We start from the raw sequence: 19,355 nt of genomic DNA, 5'->3' as shown, positions 1-19,355 counted from the left end.
AACATTAGTCCCATCAACGACTTTCATGACCGTGTTGCTGCTCAAGAAGCTTCGCATAGCTACTGACAGCACAGCGTGGTGGTCCTTGAGGTCGCCGACATTCAAGCAGTGCTATATGTGGTCAGCGCGTGGTTGCGTTTGTGCTGAGGAAAAGCACGCAAGCAGCAACAATGGCAGTCGCCACGACAGTAAAGACCTGCGAACCATTTAATTAGCTGCGTGGAATATTGTTTTATCGATGCCTTGTCCTCACGATCTGTGTGCCAGTCCCGGTTTGTACAAGGGCCTGTCTTCTTGAGTAGCGGGTCACAGTCTTGATATAGTTGCTCAGACCAGATACGAGGCATGCGATCGCAAGACACCAGAAGATGATACCGAAGGGCAAGGCTAGCCGCTTCTCCAAGGGTGTCGGCTGATGCTTGAGGTGGAAAGATATCAAAATTGCCACTGCGACCACAGCCATATAAGTGGCAAGGCGCAGCCAGGAGAGGAATGCTATACCATGACGGTCAGAATACGGTTTCACAGTCTCGGGCTTACGAGCTTTACATACTCCTCTCAGCAGCACAGTGATCTCTTGCATCAGAATCGTTGTTATCGAAGAGCAGTGGGCCGAGAAAGGGACGCTCTGTGAAGACATGATGATCATATGTGTTGTGTCTGGGAAACCGTCAGCATAGCATCGAGAAGATGGACAGATAGTATTTTACCTACTGGTGTACCATTACTGGCCTCGACCTCCATGGGTTGTAGACGGGGTTATAAGGCTCATGCCAGAACTCAGCATCCGCGTTGGAGGGTCGTTGGCTTGGAGCTGACGGCATAATGGCGATAGCGTATGCTGTTGTCAGACCGCAATGATCGGGACGTACGCGACGTGCCACAGCTGGATACAGACCGTCAGATCCATGGTCAGGACCTCGGAGGATTGATTGTAATTCGGACGGTGGCATGGGAAGAGATGATGTGAGGGCGAAAGTGGGCACCAATGTGGGGTTGCGTTGAAGTGAACTTGAATCGCGACAACGACATCCAACCACACACTTCTTCCATACCGAGCAACGAAAGTCGCAATAATGGTCAGTGACTTCCTTCTGTCCTTGCGATCATGCTAATATATCCTTCTAGTCCTCCGAGTCACGCCTCTACACCTTCTCGCAAGAGACGAAAGACCAGCTGCGGAAGTTCCGTCTAGGAACCTCACGAGCGAAGGACCCACAGGCAGTAATATGTCCGACATTAGCGAGCAAAATGAGCGGTGTAAAGCATCCCGACTGACCATGCCGAAGAAGACCTGATCGACAAGAGTAACATGGAGATCAAACAAGACGGCGACGAAGTCTACAAGAAAATCCCAGACTTGGCTGATGAGCTGCCGGACAATTCACCGCGATATATCCTACTAAGCTATCCTTTGACCTTGGTATGTTACGACATACTCTTGCGGCCAGGTGGGACGTGACGGCCGCTGTGCTGATGTGGTAGTGGTACAGGCATCGGGACGACTATCAGTACCATACGTGATGATCAACTACTTACCACCGACGTGCTCGAGCGAGATGCGGATGTTGTACGCTAGTGCCAAGGAGCTCCTTCGCAACCAGTCAGAAGTCGGCAGAATCATAGAGATAGACTCAGCAGAAGATCTGGACGAGATCGAGGAGAAGCTCAAGGGCGAAGACTGATATCCGCAGCGGACCTCACAAATGACCAAGATGAGACCAGTCAGAAGCCGAAGAATTGCAGTTGCCATCGGCCCATTAATACGAGCCACATGCTGCCACTATGAACGGACAGCTTCAGTATCCCACGCCTGAGAAAGAAGGTATATTCCACCCTCTTCTCCTGAAGAAGTAAAGACTCGCTCTTGCATGCCATACGCCGCAGTTCGCCTCGTTGCGCCCGCTGAGAAGGCTACTGTAACATCAAAGTTATAGCCTCTCCCCATGAACCCTATGCTTGGTAGTTGTAAAGAAAGGGGATATCGAATATGCAATGTCAACGTCCGGCACAGAGTCATATCGGACTTTCGGCCTGGCCAGGTTTGTCCCGCCACTTCCTCCTCCACTCCTACCCTTTTATTGCTCGGCTTGTGTATACTGTCCGACCCAGAACACGCCTTGCCTTTGCCCTCACACATACCCAAAGTAACAAGTACCTCAATGCCACCATGATCTTGCTCTACCGCTCTCGCACTGCATGATGCCTTTTTACATCACGGAGCACTTACCACAACAGCCTGCCTCGGATTCGTGACCGTCCATCTCCATCTTGTCATGAGGACCTTTCGATGCTGAGCCGCTATTGCCAGGGTATCCAGACATATCCTTGTTGTATTTCCTGATCTCTCGCACGATGTCATAGAAGGCGTTGTCGACGTTGATGCGAGATTTGGCGGACGTCTCGATGAATTTGCAGCCGAATGATTTCGCGAGGTCCCTTCCCTCTGCGTTACAGACCATGTGTTAGCATGTGTTCAATAGCCTGAGACTGAAATGTGACATCCGCGTAAGGCATCGCGAACGTGGCGCGTGGCAAGCACGTGGCAGGAGGCTGCGACGCAAACAAGTCCAACGTTTCGTGCCTCGTTGCTGCGATCATGTATGACCTACCTTCTGTGCTCACTTGTCGCTCACTCTCCAGATCGCATTTGTTGCCTACGACAATGATGGGAAAGTAGTCCTTGTCCTTGACGCGCAGTATTTGCTGTTGGAATGTGGCCATCTCTTCGAAGCTTTGTCGCGACGTGATGCTGTATACGAGCAGGAAACCCTCGCCCGTCCGCATGTATTGCTCTCGCATTGCTGAGTATTCCTCTTGACCGGCAGTGTCGAGGACGTCGAGCAGGGCGACCTCATCGTCAATGACGCATTGCTTGCGGTAGGAGTCTGGGATGCGTTAGTCTAGCCAGAGAGACGTCTAGAGTAGCTTCCGCGCACCCTCAATTGTTGGATCGTATTCGTCCACGAAATGGCTCTGGATGAGCTGTATTGTCAAACAACTCTTTCCCACACCACCACCGCCGACGACCACCAGCTTGTATTCCCGCAGGAACTGAGACAGCGTTAGTACGACAGCCCGTGCAAACGTCCGCCCACAGTCGCACAAGAAGCGCTCACCTTGGAAGCCATTGTGGAGGAGCGATTGAGCCGCGCAGTGAGCAAGTCGCAGAGAGTCGGTGAGATGCGATGGCTGTATCAAGACGGACGAGGCGACCGCGTTGAACGCTCGCGAAAAGGGTTGGTCGGCGACGATGAGGCAAGGAGGTTTGTGCAGTGAAGTCGTGCCGTTGCGGAGTGTGCAGGAAAGCAAGCCCTGGGACGGTCTCGGCGCGCGAGGAGGCGGGTATGTGGTGGTGGGTGAAGTCGATCTGCTTCGATTTTGCGCTTCTCGTCTGCTCCCGTCGGGGATATTTCCTAGAATCGTATATCTCTCGAACGGTGATACAGTGTGACAGGTCGCTCCACGACGAACAGAGAGACAGGACTTTGGAGTGCGCTTCTCGGAAAAGCTTGGGGTTCAGATTCAGAGTTCCACCCTTGCTCGACGAGAAGCGGAACCTTGAGGCGCTCTTCCTCCCTCTAACACAAAAGCTAACCATCCAACGCACAGACAAGACAAGTCGGCGCGAAGACCCTCCCTCCTTCTAGCGCTTCGACATCCGTTCTAGCGACTCGTGCTTTCAAGACCCCTTGTCCTCTCAGGCTAGAAATCATTCCTCCTATTGGTCTGCGAGGCTGCACAGGAGCATCTCAATTTCACTTGACAGATCTTCTCATCACGTTCTTGTCTACTTGCGAAAAGCGTTGATGATAGCTGACCAACATGACCACGAGTACTATGCCGCAGGAGCCGTAGGGAAAGAGAGTACTCTTTATACTACCACTACTGTGCGATGCGCTGCCCGCGCAAAAGTCAGGCATGGATTCCGCCACGCGACAGAAACCGATTGATCGCGGGCGCAGGAGATGTGCATGCGTTGATCGACACTGCACGCGTGGAGTGAACATGTCCGGTACTGTGAGCCGGCAGAACAATCGTTTCCTGCAGGTGATCTGTCGTGAACATGTCGTCAAGAATTGCCGTCACTTCATCTGGCAAAGTCGACACAAATCAAGCAATCTCTCGTGCTCCACGCTGGGCAGCTATCTATCACTGATTGGCACTGATTGTCATCAGCACTTCATGTACCAACGGTCGCTGAGCACAGCGCTTCGGTGACCACTGCATAGGCACGCACACGCGCTAGAGGAAGTGGTGAGCGCCACGAGTCGTGGAACATATCTGATGCACTAATGTCCCGACTTCACCTCTTCTTCCCAAGGAGGTACATTGGTTGTACTATGAACTACATACGCGTATATAAGATCGCGCGCAGAAGTCAAGATGTCCAGCAAATACCTATATCAGCTGATCAGAAGAGTATGCGAGGCTGACTGGGGCCAATAAGCCATACCCTTGGGTGGCGAGCTGAATGGACACCACAAGTATGTTGGCCCAACCTATAAGGCTTTGGAATCCGCGTCAAGAGTTCTGAGGTTCTCGCGAGTCCACGTCGGGAGGAAGTTGCAGGTATCTATTCGCTCAGCGCACGTTCTCAGCTCTTCTGACAGAGACATTCACCTGCAGAGGGCCATTCAGTCCATGACAATTGCGAAGGCTCAGAGATGATGCTTTCGCTGCTGCTTTCGCTACTGCTGGTCAGAGGACTCATTGAGTGGTACACCTCAGCTCTCCTGTAGTGACTTCACTACATCGAGGTGAAAATCGCGCGATATGCAGTCTACGATTGGTCATGGTCATTCATATCTATCGTATCGTCCTCAGGGGATAATAGCTTGCTGTCGTCGATCTTCGTCAACTATCAGTGATAGCCAGGAGATGCTGTGTCTCCTAGCGATTCCGCCAAATCATGCCCGCCTGATCTCGAACTTCAGCCCAGTGATACTGACCTCCTCACTGGCCTTCTCATCGTAGTCAAACCACTCGCCTTCTGTGAGATCGATGTCAGAGAACTTGGTTCCAGACTCCGTTCCAGTAGCCTTCCAAGCACCGTCAGCCTTGAACTCCACGAACTCTAGGCCCCTGCAATCGAACGTGATGATGTTTTGCGGCTTGGCCGGACTTTGCTGAGGGTATGACTTCGGGCTGGTGGTGATGTTGGCTGTGTGTTCTCGCTGGTACATGTCAGTACGAGCTTATGGTTTGACGCAGTTGTTGAGTATAGACCTTGCAGTTCTTGCATTTCCAGACGAAGTTGGCGTCGCCTCTGCTGCCGGACTGCTCGTTCGTCTCCTGGGTGGCAAGGTCAGATCATGACTAGCATTTCAGGTCTGCGATGAGACATACGAAACGGCTCACCGACACCCAATTCGGGTGTATCTCACGACATGATGTGCATTGAACCTTGAATGTGTAGTAGAATGGGGTCTCCTCAGTGTCTTCGGGCTGTAGGTTGGTGATGCTGAGCACATCAGCTTTATACCACCAGACTTTATGATATCTCGGAATGGTACCCGTTCAGGTCGGCTGTGATAGCGAGAGCTAACATGATGCTCTGTCGATTATGGAGTAGGATTGTAAGTTCTATATTCTCGTCGATTTGGTTAAAAGTTCAAGGCAGGCACCTGGCTGCACGGGCCAACACATATGTACCACCTGCCTGGATTGATTTGCGGTTGTTTAGCTGGGTGAAACGTCGACATCTGCACTTCCGAGACGCGTCATGTGAAGCGGCGGCAGACACGGATAAGTCATGCAACAGCTGAAGGCGTTCGCAAGCGATGGAGTGACGCGACGGAAGCGTAGACGGCAGTGGACAAGTGCAGGCTGATCAGACCTAGAACCACGCAGAGAATTAGACAGGTAGGTCTCGACGATGCCTCGTACCTTACCGTGGCTCGCACAGGCAGCCAAGACCACAGGAGCAAAAACTACTTCTGCTCCCTCACCTGCACCTCGACAAAAGCGAGCGGCAACACCAAGCGATGATCTGGTCGATTCAGCCCTCAACACCACAGGCGTAGGCACACCCAAGCAACGAGCAAAGCGACGTACGGGAGGATCACCGTCTACTTCGCCTCCTGCTGCTCTACCAAGTGTAGAGTACATGCAAGAAGGGTACGATGCAGACGACATCTGGATCATGGTCGAGGACGAGTTCTACACTACGGCACAAACCTTCACACAGCATATCCACCACGCGGAGTATGTGCGGCTTAAGAAGCTGGCAAAAGCTCGTGGTGCGAATACTCTGCAAGCTATCGCTCGACCTACGGATGGGAGGACCGAGCAGTCGATGAGTACGAAAATACGACTGGAGGCCGAGGCTCAGGAGAGGAAGGCCCAGGCTGGTTTGAAAGGGCTGCTTGCGGGAAGTGATGAAGAAGAGGAAGATAGAGATGCGTACATGCATGATCCACAGCTTGCTGGGCTGATGACGGGCTCTCAGAAGGTAGCACCGGATTTGACAGGCACCACCAAGCCAAGAGCGAATACGAGAGCAGCTGCGGGCTTCCTGCAGAGCCCACAGAAGGCTCGGAGGCAGCGTAAGATTTTGGACGAGAATGCTTCAAACGACGCTGACTCGGGATCTGACCTTGACAGCGGTCTGCCAGCCAAACGTCAGCAACCTTCACGAGCGCACACAGCAGGTGTCACCACTGCGGATCGAAAGAAGGTCGCTAATCCACAGCCCAAGACGAACGCTAATGGTTTCTTCAAGCGCTTCGCAAGTGACAGCGACGACCGCGAATCAGGCTCGCGGCCGGATGGCACGACGGCTCATCATCCAGACGAGAGGCGCGTGCGATCATCGCAAGCGACAGAACAACTGCTTGCTGGTCCGTCCAAACTCTCTGAGCCAGTATCTCCTTTCAATGTTAGAAGTCAAGCGACTGCAGACTTCCTGGCCAAACGTAGAGCAAGAGAAGCAGTTCGACAGAAGAATGCAAAGAAGGAAGAGAAGCAGAAGAGCACAAGCTCGATCGATGTGCCCACATTCCTATTATGACATCTACCACTTCTCAAGCATTGGTCGGATATCAATCTCGTTGGTAAAGCAACGCTTGCTCTGAAGATGCAGATCCCAGTACGACTGCGCAATATCATCTGCGCCGATCTGTGCAACGGGGAACGGATAGGTCAGCATGTCTGATAGTCTTCATTGATGGTGAGCAAAGTTCTCACCTTGGCTTCCGGCGGCATGTCCTTGAGCCAGTCCTTCGTCCTTGGGATATCAATCACGCCATCGATGATGGCATGTGCTACGTGTATGCCCTTCGGCGCGAACTCTTTGGCAATACTGGTAGAAAGTGCGCGGAGAGCAAATTTAGCCGATGCAAAGGACGACATCTGTGCATTTGCTTTGATCGATGCCGTTGCGCCAGTAAAGATCAGAGTTGGCTGGTGCTTAGCATTGGAGTCTTCGGCATGCTTCAACAACCCAGGAAGGACGGCTTGTGAGAATATGAAGGCTCCTTTCCTGTGGGATGGGTCAGCTTACTGGTTTGAAAGCACTGCATAGGAGCGCCCAGTACGTACACGCCCACATGCCAACCAGCACCGAAATCATCCACGCTTATCTCCAACAACGGCTTCCTGACGAACCTCCCGCTGGCATTAAAGATAGCTGCTGCGATCGGAGCATCCTTGAACTCCTGCTTGATCTTGTCGAATGCGGCTTTCACGCTCTTTTCATCTGAGATATCTGTGCTGATACCAATAGCCTTTCCGCCATTCTTGTTGATCTCTTCCGCCAGGGACTCGAAGTTCTCGGGGCTGCGAGCCAGGAGAACAACAGGATACGTTGCTGCGAATTTCCTCGCTACTGATGCACCTGTTCCTGGACCAACGCCAGCTACGATCGCGATGGGTGTGGTGGACATTGTTGAGATCAGACGGGTGGTGTGGATGAGGCGTGTTCGGATGGAGGTGAGCATGTGTATTGTTTGTTAGTTGTAGCAGCTCGTGTGAGCTTCTATAGCTTCTGCTTTACACTTTGGTTGCTTAGCAATAGCTCTGGCCGCGGCGTGATGAAGGTGGGTATGACGTGCTTTCAAATCACTAATCCGGGGCGCTTCGACCTAAGACTTTACATGGAATATTGATGCACCACAAATCACAACTTCCTAGTTCGGACACTTTCGAGACGATACAGCAAAAGTCCATTGGCTATGATCATGGCTCACAATTGGAGATTCCGACCACGGTTCGAGCTGGCCGAGTCTTAAGACGAATGCTGCAATTCGTGGCCTTTTCTGTGCAGAGCCTAGTTCGACGTCGTCGAAGCCGTTGTAAGGCAGCCACGACGCGTCTAGAGGGCCACGGTACTACTCTGGAGCGCGAGAAATAATGACTCGGAGACAGGACCCGGTGATTGAAGCAACCCGATCCACGACGCACAAGCAAGCTGTAGTGCTGATATAAGTCTTCCTGCGGTCTTGCCAGCGAGCGAGGTAAATCGCACTGTCAGTTGTTGGCCACCTTGCCGACGAGCCGATGTGCTCAGGCCCTTAAGGCATTTGATAGTATACAGACATGTTTGGGCAATGTATCAGAGGCCGTCAACACAAGAACGTGATCGAGCGAAAGACCCACCTCTATTAGGACTGTTTCATTACGACCAATAGAGACAGGAGACATTCGCCTTGATAGTGCTATACTTTCTTTGCCAGACAGTTCCGTGAGGTCTTGACAAACGACGACAAAGTCCGACCATGTAACATTACTGCCGCTCGGTTGCCGGAAAAGCCTCATCGTATCGCATGGCTCCGGAGTCTGGGGGTGCAGCTGGTTGTAACTATCTCTTTCTTCTCTGGGTATACTTCTCGAAACACTCATCCAAGACAACACCTACCCTTGCGCCTGCCTTTGACACCATAGGCCCCGTGAAGTGCCATGCAGCGTTTTGGTGACTAAATTGGATCTCTGCGTTCACTATCAAGGCGTCACGCGCACCTTCCGTCACCTTCATTGTGGCGGAGCTTGAGGCCCTTCTCTGTAACGACCCAGGCGGCCATGAGTTGCAGCAGACATTGTTCCGGATGCCAGATAGTGACGGGATGCGTGAGTACGATACGAGAGACGTGGGAAGTCTACGTGGTAGCGGGGAAGATATGCTAATGATACTGCCGGCAGGTAACGATTCTGTTCACGTCAGCGATGATCGAACAGAGCTGTGCCCAAAACAGGATATGATTTTGAACAGCGGCATCGTGTTGTTGGAAACGACTTTGCAATGCAGATATACCAAAATTCCGGGAAGTCGACTGGATTAAGAAGCTGGGAGCTAGCTTGCAGGAAAGATCAGCAGTGATGAAGGAGCCAGAAGAGGCAGAGAAGAGAAAGGGGGGCTTTCGGAGTAGTGCGTGGTCGGCTAGACCACATGGTACAGACAATATCTGCGTGGTGGCCGCGAACGCCCATGATCGGAAGCCGCATCGTACATACCACGGCGGAATGGATCTGAAAAACACGATGTTTGAATTACTTGATAGTCCTGCAGTGAAAGTAGATTGATTCTGCAGTCATGTCAAGCTGCTCACAAGCCGTCTTGGAGGCATGGCTTGGCGAGCAAGTGCAGTATTGTCGCGACGGTCTAGAGCTGTGTCCGAGCAGTCTAGTGTATCGCGTACTCATATATGACCTGCGTTTTCTTGAGATGCTGATCAGATCTCATGGCTTTGACCTGCATGGCAGGACGCTCTAGACGTGTATAAGAATTCAGTCAGATGCTTGGATAGCATTTAAGCAGAATGCATGCAATCTCTACCTGCAGCAGCTCCTCGATGGTGTAGTAGATCAATCTGTGTCCCGTCCAGATCTCACGAGAATCAAGCCATGCATACAGCATCTGTGGTTGTGTCTGACCTCGGCTTGGAAGAACGAGCTGGGTAGGTGCGAGCACAAACGGGTACGAGCATGAACCACACTTCAAAGCTCTTTCATTGATCAGCGAAGATTACCATACGTTCGAATCCGTTGCGTGAGTGCTGTAATAGAAAAGTGGTCAAATGTGTGTCAGCCGGGACGTGGAGAGTTATTGCATCTTGCATATGGAGGTCTGGAGCCGCAGTTCTAAGGCTGACCGCTCCAGGGCTGTGGAGTCGGAGTTGTTCAGCCTGCAGCTTCTCTCCGCAGGTTGCCGAGCTTCCCCAGAACCCACGGTAAAAAGAGCCGGCTAGATACTTGCTCCACTTCCATCTGGACGGCGGACTGTCTTGCCCGGTGAAAGGTTTAGGCTGCGACAGTCGAACGTGTTCCAAGGTACTGTCATGACGAAGTGTTCCAACCTCTAATAGATCAAGAATATCCTCGGTGTCCAGGATCAATTGTAGGATCGATTGCATCATAAAATCAAGAAGCAAGCATTTTTGATCCGGAGAAAATCGGGAGAAGCAGAAGTAAATTTCACGAGCCGGGCGACGGGCCTGTGGAACCGTGGGGTATTTTGCAGCTGTCAAGAACCCGCCGGAGCACTTCCCATCTCACACACCTCGTGGCCTCATGTTAGAACCCGTTTTCCACTGCTCCAAATTGGATGCGGAGAAGTGATCGGGCTTGGAGCTTCGTCGTCGTGTTTGCGTCGATGGAAAGTCAATCAAGAGATCGATGTCCAAGCCTCGGTGACCGCGTCTACAGCGCGACGGTGCATGCGGTAGATTGCTCGGGCGTGTGTCGGCGTAGGGTCTGGAGGCACACAGTCGCACTACGAGTGCCAGACAAATAGTCAGGCGGTGTGCTCACCGACACGGCCACCGAACAAGAAAGTTCGCGTGGGATGTACCACCCGCGTCGAGGCAGGTCAGAGTGACAGGACAGTTGAGGTCCCGGTACATCGGGTTGATGTCGCGGAAGTGGTGGGCAGAAGCCGCAGAAGCAAACTCTACTCTACACCGAACCTACTTTGCTGTCGCAGGAAATCACCCGACGGGACTCCGGTTCATGGTTGCGAGCAGAGCACGAATTTCTTCCGGCCTTTGGCGGCTGTCATTATTAGTTGATCGTGAGTATATGATGAGTGAGTCGGCCGTATCGCGTGCCCGTATGTTTGGTTTGCCATCCCTCACCATCAAGCTCTACTCTTTGTTACGTCCGAGTCATCCGCGCTGTCAGCTCTCGTGCGCGCGTCAGCGATACGTATTTTGTTGACAGTACTTCGGACGTCGCCACCCACGACTTATCACACCGCGGTGAACTCGTCAGCATATATTGCCACGTCGCGCGCTCTGAGTCTGAAAGTTTACGACGTGTCTCTCCAAGAAGCAACAGCCTACCAGACGGACGAAAAGATGTCGTTCACATCAAGTACGGCCTCCTCGCCATCTTCTTCTCCCCGAAGCATGCCCATGCTCATACGATCAACGTCTGCCGACACTTTTCAACGCAGCAGCAGCATCAACGCAATGTATCAGCACGACTTTGCAAGCAGCACGCTTAACAAGCGTAGCTATGCGAAGACAAACTCTTACATATCTGACGAGGATCTCTTCGGCGATGGCTATCTATCAGAGGCACCAGAGCCACCACGACCCGCCGAGGCATATTTGGCACAGCCCTTGTTGCCACCAGTAACGAAGACCCGTCGAACAAGCTCTTCTCACAGCAAAAGCAAAGCTAGTAGAGCACACAAAGTCACCTTCAAGACATGAAGGAAAGATTCATACATGAACCAAACCGTCCTTCAATATGGACAAAGAAAGACGAAACCGATCAATCATGATATCGAATGGAAGATCGAACTGACTATCGACGAACGAATGATCGTCGCTGGCACGACTGTCGTTCGAATTCGGTCCTTCAGATGTCACCAAATGCTCGACAACGCAGGCCTACCTCTGAATCCTCGAGGTCCGGCAATGAGTTGACGACAATTCGACGGTGTCATGGTGCGAACAACACTCCATAGCCAAGCCGGGGCCAAACCATGCTTCGCACTCCAGATCCAGATGTATGACAACGGCACAGGTTATCATGATCCCACAGGTCTGGACTGCGTGCATCGTTGACAGAGAAATACGTCGTGCGCCGGCCGCACAGCTGCAGTATCATGGCTTGGTGGCGGCGACCAGCAGCTTTTGCTGTCCAAAGGGCCCAAAGGGACAGACCTTGGAAGCACGAACAATGGTTCTGCTGCGTGACAGTGGACCTGCACGCGGGTTGCAACCGAGAAACTGCTGTGATGGAAAGCGTGGAGAAAGGAAATCTGGATGGGAGATCTGCACGGATATCGAGGCGTGGGCCGTGGGAGGAAAGTCCGAGCAGGGTTTAGTGTCGGCGGTTATGTAGTTTCTCTCAATGGTTGAATATTGCAACTACATCTCCACACACTATCTATCTTTCCCAATTGACATTGTGACGAGCTTGGCCGTTCTCAACATTCACAGAAGTGAGGCGTGTTGATTATGGTGGCTGTGTATCGCAATCTTGCCCATGGGCGAGATCCAACAATTTCAACACGTGAACTCTCGGAACGATGTGATCTATGCCGAGCACCCTGGCACGTCTGTCCTCATGTAGTCACTTGTTACTCGGAGGTGCAGCAGTCCATGCTGTCCAACGAATTCTCCTGCATTTGTTTCTGAGAAAGTGCTTGCAGGAGAAATGGAGAAAGCAGAGGACGAACGACAGCCTCTTATTTCCTCTGCAGCGTCAAGCTGTTGTACGACAGCGGAACGAACATACTGCGTTACATTCGACAAACGGCCCAATGCAAGGTCCACGAATGGCCATTGGCCTGGGATGGCACCCGAAAGCAGAGCTCGTGACCTGGCTGACCGCTTGATTTCCTGTTCCTCGCGCTCTCAGGCCGTGTCATCTTCATGGCCTGCAGTATTAATGCAGGAACGAGACGTCCGTGGTGGTGAAGATGAAGTTGACGCAAAATCACTACTGTGTCAGCGCTGTAACAAAAATGGAGAGCCTTCTAGTCATGAACAAGCAAGACGGGACGAGATCAGATATACAAAACTGTGACCATCTCGTCGACCAGGCCGAGTCACACGCTAGCGAGCAGGGATGGCTTGCCGAAGCGGAGGTCCTGGTTACTTTTGGCTCGTGATTGGCTAGCTGGACTTCGAGCTTGTCGTCTACCAGCGCCAACTGCAGCACCTCGCACACGCAAACCGCATGCCACTTGTGCCAACTCGAGCGCATGGCCTTCAGAAATAGGTATCCACTCTCGACGGACCGTTCGATGGCCCTCAAGGGTTCAGAACTCCGTCGACGGTCCCGGGTCGACCCTCTGGCGTACCTAAACCGTAGCGAATGGCCAGGTACTTTGTCCCATTTCATCACTCATAGGTGCCCGTCCCCAGCCTTTCATACACTCGCCTGGCCGCTTCTTGCTCTCATTGCTTGCCGACCGGGATGCCAGAATTGCAACGGATATTGTGGCGATCTGCGCAGGTGTATACTTAGGCCTTCGCTTCACTCAATATCTAGCCGCCCAAATCCGATTTGACTGGGCATCAGATTACGTCGGGAGGCGCTCTGCTGGGAGCTCTACTTGCACGCACATTGCATACTTACTCCTGTCTACACTCGACCTGCAGCTTGGCTTCTGCGCTCCTTCGAATTCGCTCTCTAAGCGCGGTTGCCTGCATCTCGACCGCTGCACAGAGCCCACAGTCCATTATTCGGCAGAGTGGGGCCTATTAAGCGCACGAGAGCTCGACTAGGAAGCTCTGGTTGCTCAGGCCGGTCCAAGTGACTTCACTCCTCGTGTAGCGCGCATGCTCTGGTACGTTACGTTGGCCCCTCGAGAACCACACAAGCGTTTCATATACCTGACACTCGCCACTTCCGGCTGGCGGCCTACTCTGCGACCACTTTGATCGACCTCCCGGCCATGCTTAGATCGTCCGACCTGTACTGACACTGTGCACGCAGCGTGCCGCACAATGTCTACAGGACAAACTATACATGAGAGATCCTCATCCTCAGCATCGAAACGCTCACACTCCTCCCGACCATCGAAGACCCGTGCAGCAATACAGCCACCTCAGCCAGCCTTGACACCAGAGAATGGCGACCAAGGCTTCGAGCCTTGCGCAGCAACGGCGAGTTTCCTACTCTATGCTCAGCGGAGTCGAATACTGGTGGTACACCACGACACACTTGCGATCGAGCGACGATTTGATCTGCATCGCGAGGATATTGTGTGGATACAAGTCGACAATGCTAGCGAGCGAGGATGTGGTCGGCTTGCGGTCAGCTACGATGCAGGTAGCACTGCAATAGTATGGGACATATTTACTGGAGGAGAGATCGCTCGCTTCTCAGCTTACGAGCATATGCGCGTCGCAAGCTTCCTTCGTAATGGTAACATTGCATTTGGCAACGATCAGGGTAACATCATCCTCTTCGAGCCGTCTACATCGGAGCATATCGCCGCACGGACCATTTTCGATCCTGTCACTGCACTCGCGCCATCTTTCGACTGTCGAACCTTCGCTATAGGCTACCTCAACGGCTCAATCCTAGTTGCAACTCTACAACCGTCCTTTACAATCTTGCATACTTTGACTACCAACAGAGCGCCGTCGCGCATCACTGGCCTCTCCTGGCATGGCTCGTCGTCAAAGCAGAAGACTGATATGCTTGCCACCCAGACTTCAGATGGTGACTTACGAGTATGGAGCGTGCCGAAAGTACCACACCAAGACCTTGTTCCAACAATCATTCGCGTCCTGCAGAGGGCTGAGTTGCAAGCTCCGGGACCTTGTTGGTTTGCGTGGTCAAAGAATGGGCGCATCGTCCAATACGCAGAAGGGTACGTATAGCTTGCGTGATATATTGTAGCCAACATGCAATTGTAAGGCTGTGCGAATGCTTGCTAACAATTCGCTAGGGAAACTCGAGCTTGGGACGTGCGGACCAAGCGTGTGACGTTTGAAGTTATACCAACTGCAGATGGAATTGTAGCAATGGCCAATTTTGGTGCAACGGCTACTCTTTTTACCCTTGGACGAAATCACACAGTACAGCAGTACGACGTTACGCCTGGGAAGGAGCCTATGCAAGTATGCAGTGTTGCCCACCCACCGTCAAACACTCCGCCTACACCACCCACAGATTTCGAAAGCCACAGTCGCAGGAAGAACTCTATCACGAGGTCGTCGAGCAGACTACCGACCACAGAGTCTTTAGGCGGCACTGAAAGCAGTGCAGACGAGGGTGGAGCATTGTCGCCGCTACAGAAGATTGCGAAAGAGATGGACACTCTGGACGCTTTGGAGTCTGAGCTCAGAGACAAAATTACGCCTCTGAGCCCATCGAGCAAGGCTTCTTCTGTCAGTTCGAAATCGTCTCGTGAGAGTCGGAGAGCACGAAGATACCTCTATGATCTTCCAGACTCATCCCGAGCTTCCACCACGACTGGATACAACGGCACCGAGTTTTCTCAAGGCGAAATACTCAAGCGCTCCGGCCATGAGAGCATGTCTATACGCTCCGTCTCTTCACTCGCATCTCGACCTCAACATGTGCGAACGTCTAGTCTGCGGAGGGAAGTCATGCGCAGCCCGGATGAATTGACGCAGTATGCCGCCATGGATCTGTTCCCATTCACGAAGGCACGTCTACGGGAAGTCGACTTCCGGACTCCCCACTATGGCGATGGCTTGCGTACCGCCGACTTACTACAGCGTGAGATGCTGAGTACCGTCTTTGGCTGGCACGAGGACATTCGCAGCCTGATTGAAGATGAGTTGTCGCGGCATAGGTCTGGATCAGCCAGTGCCGTATTACTCGCAAAATGGCTCGGTGATGTGGGCGCTGACAGTATGGCCTCCATGGTTGGATCTGAGTCTATGACATCCTCCGACTGGATGCTTCTCGCCCTGAGCTCGATTGGCAAAGACTCCCAGAAGAAAGTCGGTGAAGCTTTTGTACAGCGACTACTCGAGAAAGGTGACATACATCCGGCTGTTGCCATTCTACTAGGACTGGGCGAGTATGATGATGCTATCGAAGTTTACGTTTCGATGGGCTATTGGATGGAGGCTCTGCTACTCTCCTGCCTCCAAAACCCATCTGACTGGGGCCGACAAGCTTTCCTGGTCCGCAAATGGGGGGAGATTGCTGTTCAGCAAGGTCAGGCAGAACTCGCAGTCCGCTGCTTCTCGTGTGCAGCCGCTGAGACTTCTGTGCCATGGGTCTCCCCTCGTGCTCAACAAGAAGCAGCATTTGCAGCGCAAGAGCAGAAGACGAAAGATCCTGGAAGCATTGGCTACTTCACTAGCCCACCAAATTCACCTCCATCACGATCAGCATCTGGACGTCTTACTGCCAAGAATGCATCGCTCAAGCTTATAACCTCTTTCGGCGAGAAGATCACTACCCAAGCACCGAACAATAACATTGGAACCACGCCCATTGCAGAATCTGCCCTAAGTCCGGGGGGAGGTTGGCGTCAGGCAAGACCGAAGGGCAGCCGTGATCCGTCCTCGGCACGAACGGCCACACCTGGCGGATTCGTTAAGCGCAGACGTCTCCCATCGCGCGATCAAATAGAACGCGCTCAGAAAGAGGCTGCAGAGTTGGTGACACCGATGACGGCGTCGCGTGAGTTCACAGCCCCGCCACCACCGACGATGAGGCCAGACAGCCGTACGTCCAACACCAGTCTGCCGGAGCCTGCCACTGCGCTTCGATCACGTGCTTATGATGTCGAGAGACTGGCTCCCATTGCGTACGATGAGTCCCGACTGCTATCTCCGATTGTCGATCCGCATACACATCGCCGAGTGCGGTCCAATACTGGCAACGACAAACGCACAGGCCTGGCCGTTGATGTCGTACAAACACGATATCTTGAGGCTCGCTCACCTGCTATAGAATTGACCAAGGCCAAATTGGATGCTATGTATAGTCCGAGTACCGACAAGGCGCACGGCGAGGCGTTGAGCCCGTCTCTCACCGACAAGAGCAACAAGACGAGAGCCATCGACAACTACATCAACAGTGTCGACGAGGCGCGCAGCTCAGCTAGACGTGAGCGGTCCAGAGCGCCAAGCCGTAAACGTGGAGATAGTCGGCGAAGGGAGGATAGTCGTCCAGCACGTACGACCAGCAGATCAAGGGATACCTCTGCACCACGACCGCGGGACAACATGCATTATATCAAGGCACCAAAGCGATCACCAGCATCGCCAGTTCCAATGTCGCCAGATGAGGTGGCCCGCGCCGGGCAAAAGCCAGCAGCAGTCGAACCAGCAACGACTGATGACGAAGAGTTCTACAAAGTGGCCTCGCCCATTGTGTCCCCTATCTCTCCGGCGGAGAGACACCGCGGAGTCACCATTACAAGACCAGAGTCTAGACAAGCTCGTACTCTGAGACGCGAAACCAGTCGTCAACGAATACCACTTCCTGCAGATAGGGAGCGCGGTCGGAATGCAGCGAAGGGCCCAGGCGCATTGGAAAGGTCACCATCCATGCCTTTACCGATTTCGCCAGAGAAGAAGGCTGCTGCCGAGAACGACGACACCGAGAGCGACGGTAGACGTTTCCGTATCCGAGCGGTAAGCTCCAATAGAGGACTTGACAACCTCCAGTCCCGAAGAGCTGCAAGCCGAGAGGATCGCGATAGATCAAGCAGTCGTCGTCAAGACGGTACCGGCCAGCGGGTGGGTGTCCCTGGCACGGATCTATCGCACGACATCATTACGGAGGACCAGAGCTCGGTGTCATCTATGTCAAATGCGTCGAGCGGGAGGAAGAGGTTCGGTGGTCTTAGCAGGAGAGAACTGGCTGCTAAGGAGCTCGAGGACCGCCGTCTCTCGCTGGCTCGCCGGCCATCAGCCCCCCAGATACCGATGCCGCTGGACTTCCAGCCACCAGTGATCCGGCCAAGCATGGCGCCTCGGTCAAATACGGAGCTAGGTGACAGTCCGCGTTCTGCACACCCTCCATTGTCTCGGAGCCACACGGTGGAACCAGAACCCACGAACAAGTCACCGATCACGATCAAGCCGATGCTTCCACCAATGGGTCTGCCCGCGACTCCACGAGCCATGCGCAATCCACGCCCAATGGGCAGCACGGAGTCCAGCGAGCAAGGAGCCGCGCCACCGGTGCCCGACATGCCATTTGCCTACAGCGAGATATCCTCTGGTGGAAGTATCACTGGCTCAGCGCTGAGTCAGATCACTGGATCAAACCTCAGTCAGACCTCGTCTATTCCAAACCAGGCTTCCTATCTAACGCAGCCAAGTCAAGTCTCTGGGATTTCGAATCCACCCAGATCGCCAGTCGAAGGTGACGGGCTTGCCGCGTTGCTACCATCCACAGTTTTTGGTCAAAAAGGACAAGGTCTTCCTCGTTCAGCTTCGGCCCCCATCGACAACAATGTGACTGGCGTACATCCTGCTTACAAATCCACTCTGCCAAGCACCCGTCGTTTGTCTGCTATGCGGGGCAATGTACGCAAGATCTCACCGCCAGACAACCATGTGCCGCCAATCACACCAGTGAGCATCGACGAGACGATTGCAAACAACGAGCAGCAGATCCTGGTGCTCAACGACGAGCCAACGCATGACGACAACGAGCCTCCGATATTGCCAGAGCTTCAGCATCTTGCCGGACCACCACCTCCGCCACCACCGCCGATGATGTTTCACAATGCTAGTACAGTAAGCTCGGACATTATTAGCATTGCTATCGGCGGTAGCTCGGCTTCAGAACTGTCCTCTACATTGCCTTCGACGCACTACCCTACTTCCACTCCTCCTCACTACCCACAGCCTATGGAGAGGTCGACGACAAGCTCGCCAACCAGTCACCGACAAGGCAGAGGCAGCGTCAGCGAGACTTTCGGCTCTCGGTTCAGAGGCTATACCGACCGCATGCGTAGCCAGTCCCGCTCACGCGCAAAGTCACCTCCGACGGGCTCCGGTACGCCTCAGCCACATGCGCCATATGAGAGCATTCCGCCTCCTATGCCAGCTGGTCACCACTCTCGGAGCGGAAGCGTAGCCAGAGCAAAGTCACCCTACGAACTAGCAATGACGGCTGGAGGGCAGGATCAACAGCTGCCACCACCACCACCGCCTCCAATGCCAGACATGGAAAGCAAGCTCAGCGAGACCTCGATTCCTCCAAGCACGCTGCCGTCGAGCCGTTCGGGCAGCACGAACGGCTACCGTAATCCCAAAGACATTCGCGCCAACATGCCGCCGGAGACTTTGCAGCAGGGTGTTCAGAACGGAGGGTTCTTGTGAGGCCACCGACCCATATATATGAACATTCATACCGATCATACTATGCACAGAAAAAGACATCATAACAAGACTTTCGACTTTAGCGAGCGTGCTTTATATCCATCTGATTGTATGATACCCTTCTACACT

At 53.2% G+C, this 19,355-nt stretch overlaps 7 protein-coding genes across 7 annotated transcripts; 4 read left to right on the top strand and 3 right to left on the bottom strand.

Annotated features, from left to right (window-relative positions):
* Positions 1–1,312: 1,312 nt before the first annotated feature.
* Positions 1,313–1,685, top strand: LTS14_001488 (uncharacterized protein; the record flags this gene model as incomplete). The annotated part of the gene is made up of 2 exons (XM_064834197.1): positions 1,313–1,423; positions 1,494–1,685. 2 exons carry the CDS (start codon positions 1,313–1,315, stop codon positions 1,683–1,685), a joined length of 303 nt encoding a protein of 100 aa, XP_064698061.1.
* A 525-nt stretch (positions 1,686–2,210) lies between these two features.
* On the bottom strand, positions 2,211–3,131 carry ras1 (the record flags this gene model as incomplete). Its single annotated transcript, XM_064834196.1, has 4 exons — positions 2,211–2,446; positions 2,613–2,888; positions 2,940–3,054; positions 3,120–3,131. The coding sequence occupies 4 exons, from the start codon at positions 3,129–3,131 to the stop codon at positions 2,211–2,213; spliced, it is 639 nt and encodes a 212-aa protein (XP_064698060.1).
* Positions 3,132–4,783: 1,652 nt separating this feature from the next.
* LTS14_001486 (uncharacterized protein) lies at positions 4,784–5,186 on the bottom strand (the record flags this gene model as incomplete). Its single annotated transcript, XM_064834195.1, has 2 exons — positions 4,784–4,861; positions 4,953–5,186. The coding sequence occupies 2 exons, from the start codon at positions 5,184–5,186 to the stop codon at positions 4,784–4,786; spliced, it is 312 nt and encodes a 103-aa protein (XP_064698059.1).
* A 363-nt stretch (positions 5,187–5,549) lies between these two features.
* LTS14_001485 (uncharacterized protein) lies at positions 5,550–7,012 on the top strand (the record flags this gene model as incomplete). Its single annotated transcript, XM_064834194.1, has 2 exons — positions 5,550–5,579; positions 5,909–7,012. The coding sequence occupies 2 exons, from the start codon at positions 5,550–5,552 to the stop codon at positions 7,010–7,012; spliced, it is 1,134 nt and encodes a 377-aa protein (XP_064698058.1).
* A 3-nt stretch (positions 7,013–7,015) lies between these two features.
* Positions 7,016–7,886, bottom strand: LTS14_001484 (uncharacterized protein; the record flags this gene model as incomplete). The annotated part of the gene is made up of 3 exons (XM_064834193.1): positions 7,016–7,120; positions 7,189–7,483; positions 7,543–7,886. The coding sequence occupies 3 exons, from the start codon at positions 7,884–7,886 to the stop codon at positions 7,016–7,018; spliced, it is 744 nt and encodes a 247-aa protein (XP_064698057.1).
* A 3,405-nt stretch (positions 7,887–11,291) lies between these two features.
* Positions 11,292–11,651, top strand: LTS14_001483 (uncharacterized protein; the record flags this gene model as incomplete). The annotated part of the gene is made up of 1 exon (XM_064834192.1): positions 11,292–11,651. One exon carries the CDS (start codon positions 11,292–11,294, stop codon positions 11,649–11,651), a length of 360 nt encoding a protein of 119 aa, XP_064698056.1.
* Positions 11,652–13,901: 2,250 nt separating this feature from the next.
* Positions 13,902–19,226, top strand: LTS14_001482 (uncharacterized protein; the record flags this gene model as incomplete). The annotated part of the gene is made up of 2 exons (XM_064834191.1): positions 13,902–14,773; positions 14,852–19,226. 2 exons carry the CDS (start codon positions 13,902–13,904, stop codon positions 19,224–19,226), a joined length of 5,247 nt encoding a protein of 1,748 aa, XP_064698055.1.
* Between the last annotated feature and the right edge of the window lie 129 nt (positions 19,227–19,355).

Source organism: Recurvomyces mirabilis (assembly GCF_035927965.1).
Source record: "Recurvomyces mirabilis strain CCFEE 5264 chromosome Unknown scaffold_3, whole genome shotgun sequence".
Lineage (NCBI taxonomy): Eukaryota > Fungi > Ascomycota > Dothideomycetes > Mycosphaerellales > Teratosphaeriaceae > Recurvomyces > Recurvomyces mirabilis.
Note: the sequence above shows the minus strand (reverse complement) of the source record. Positions and strands in the feature narration are given on the sequence as shown.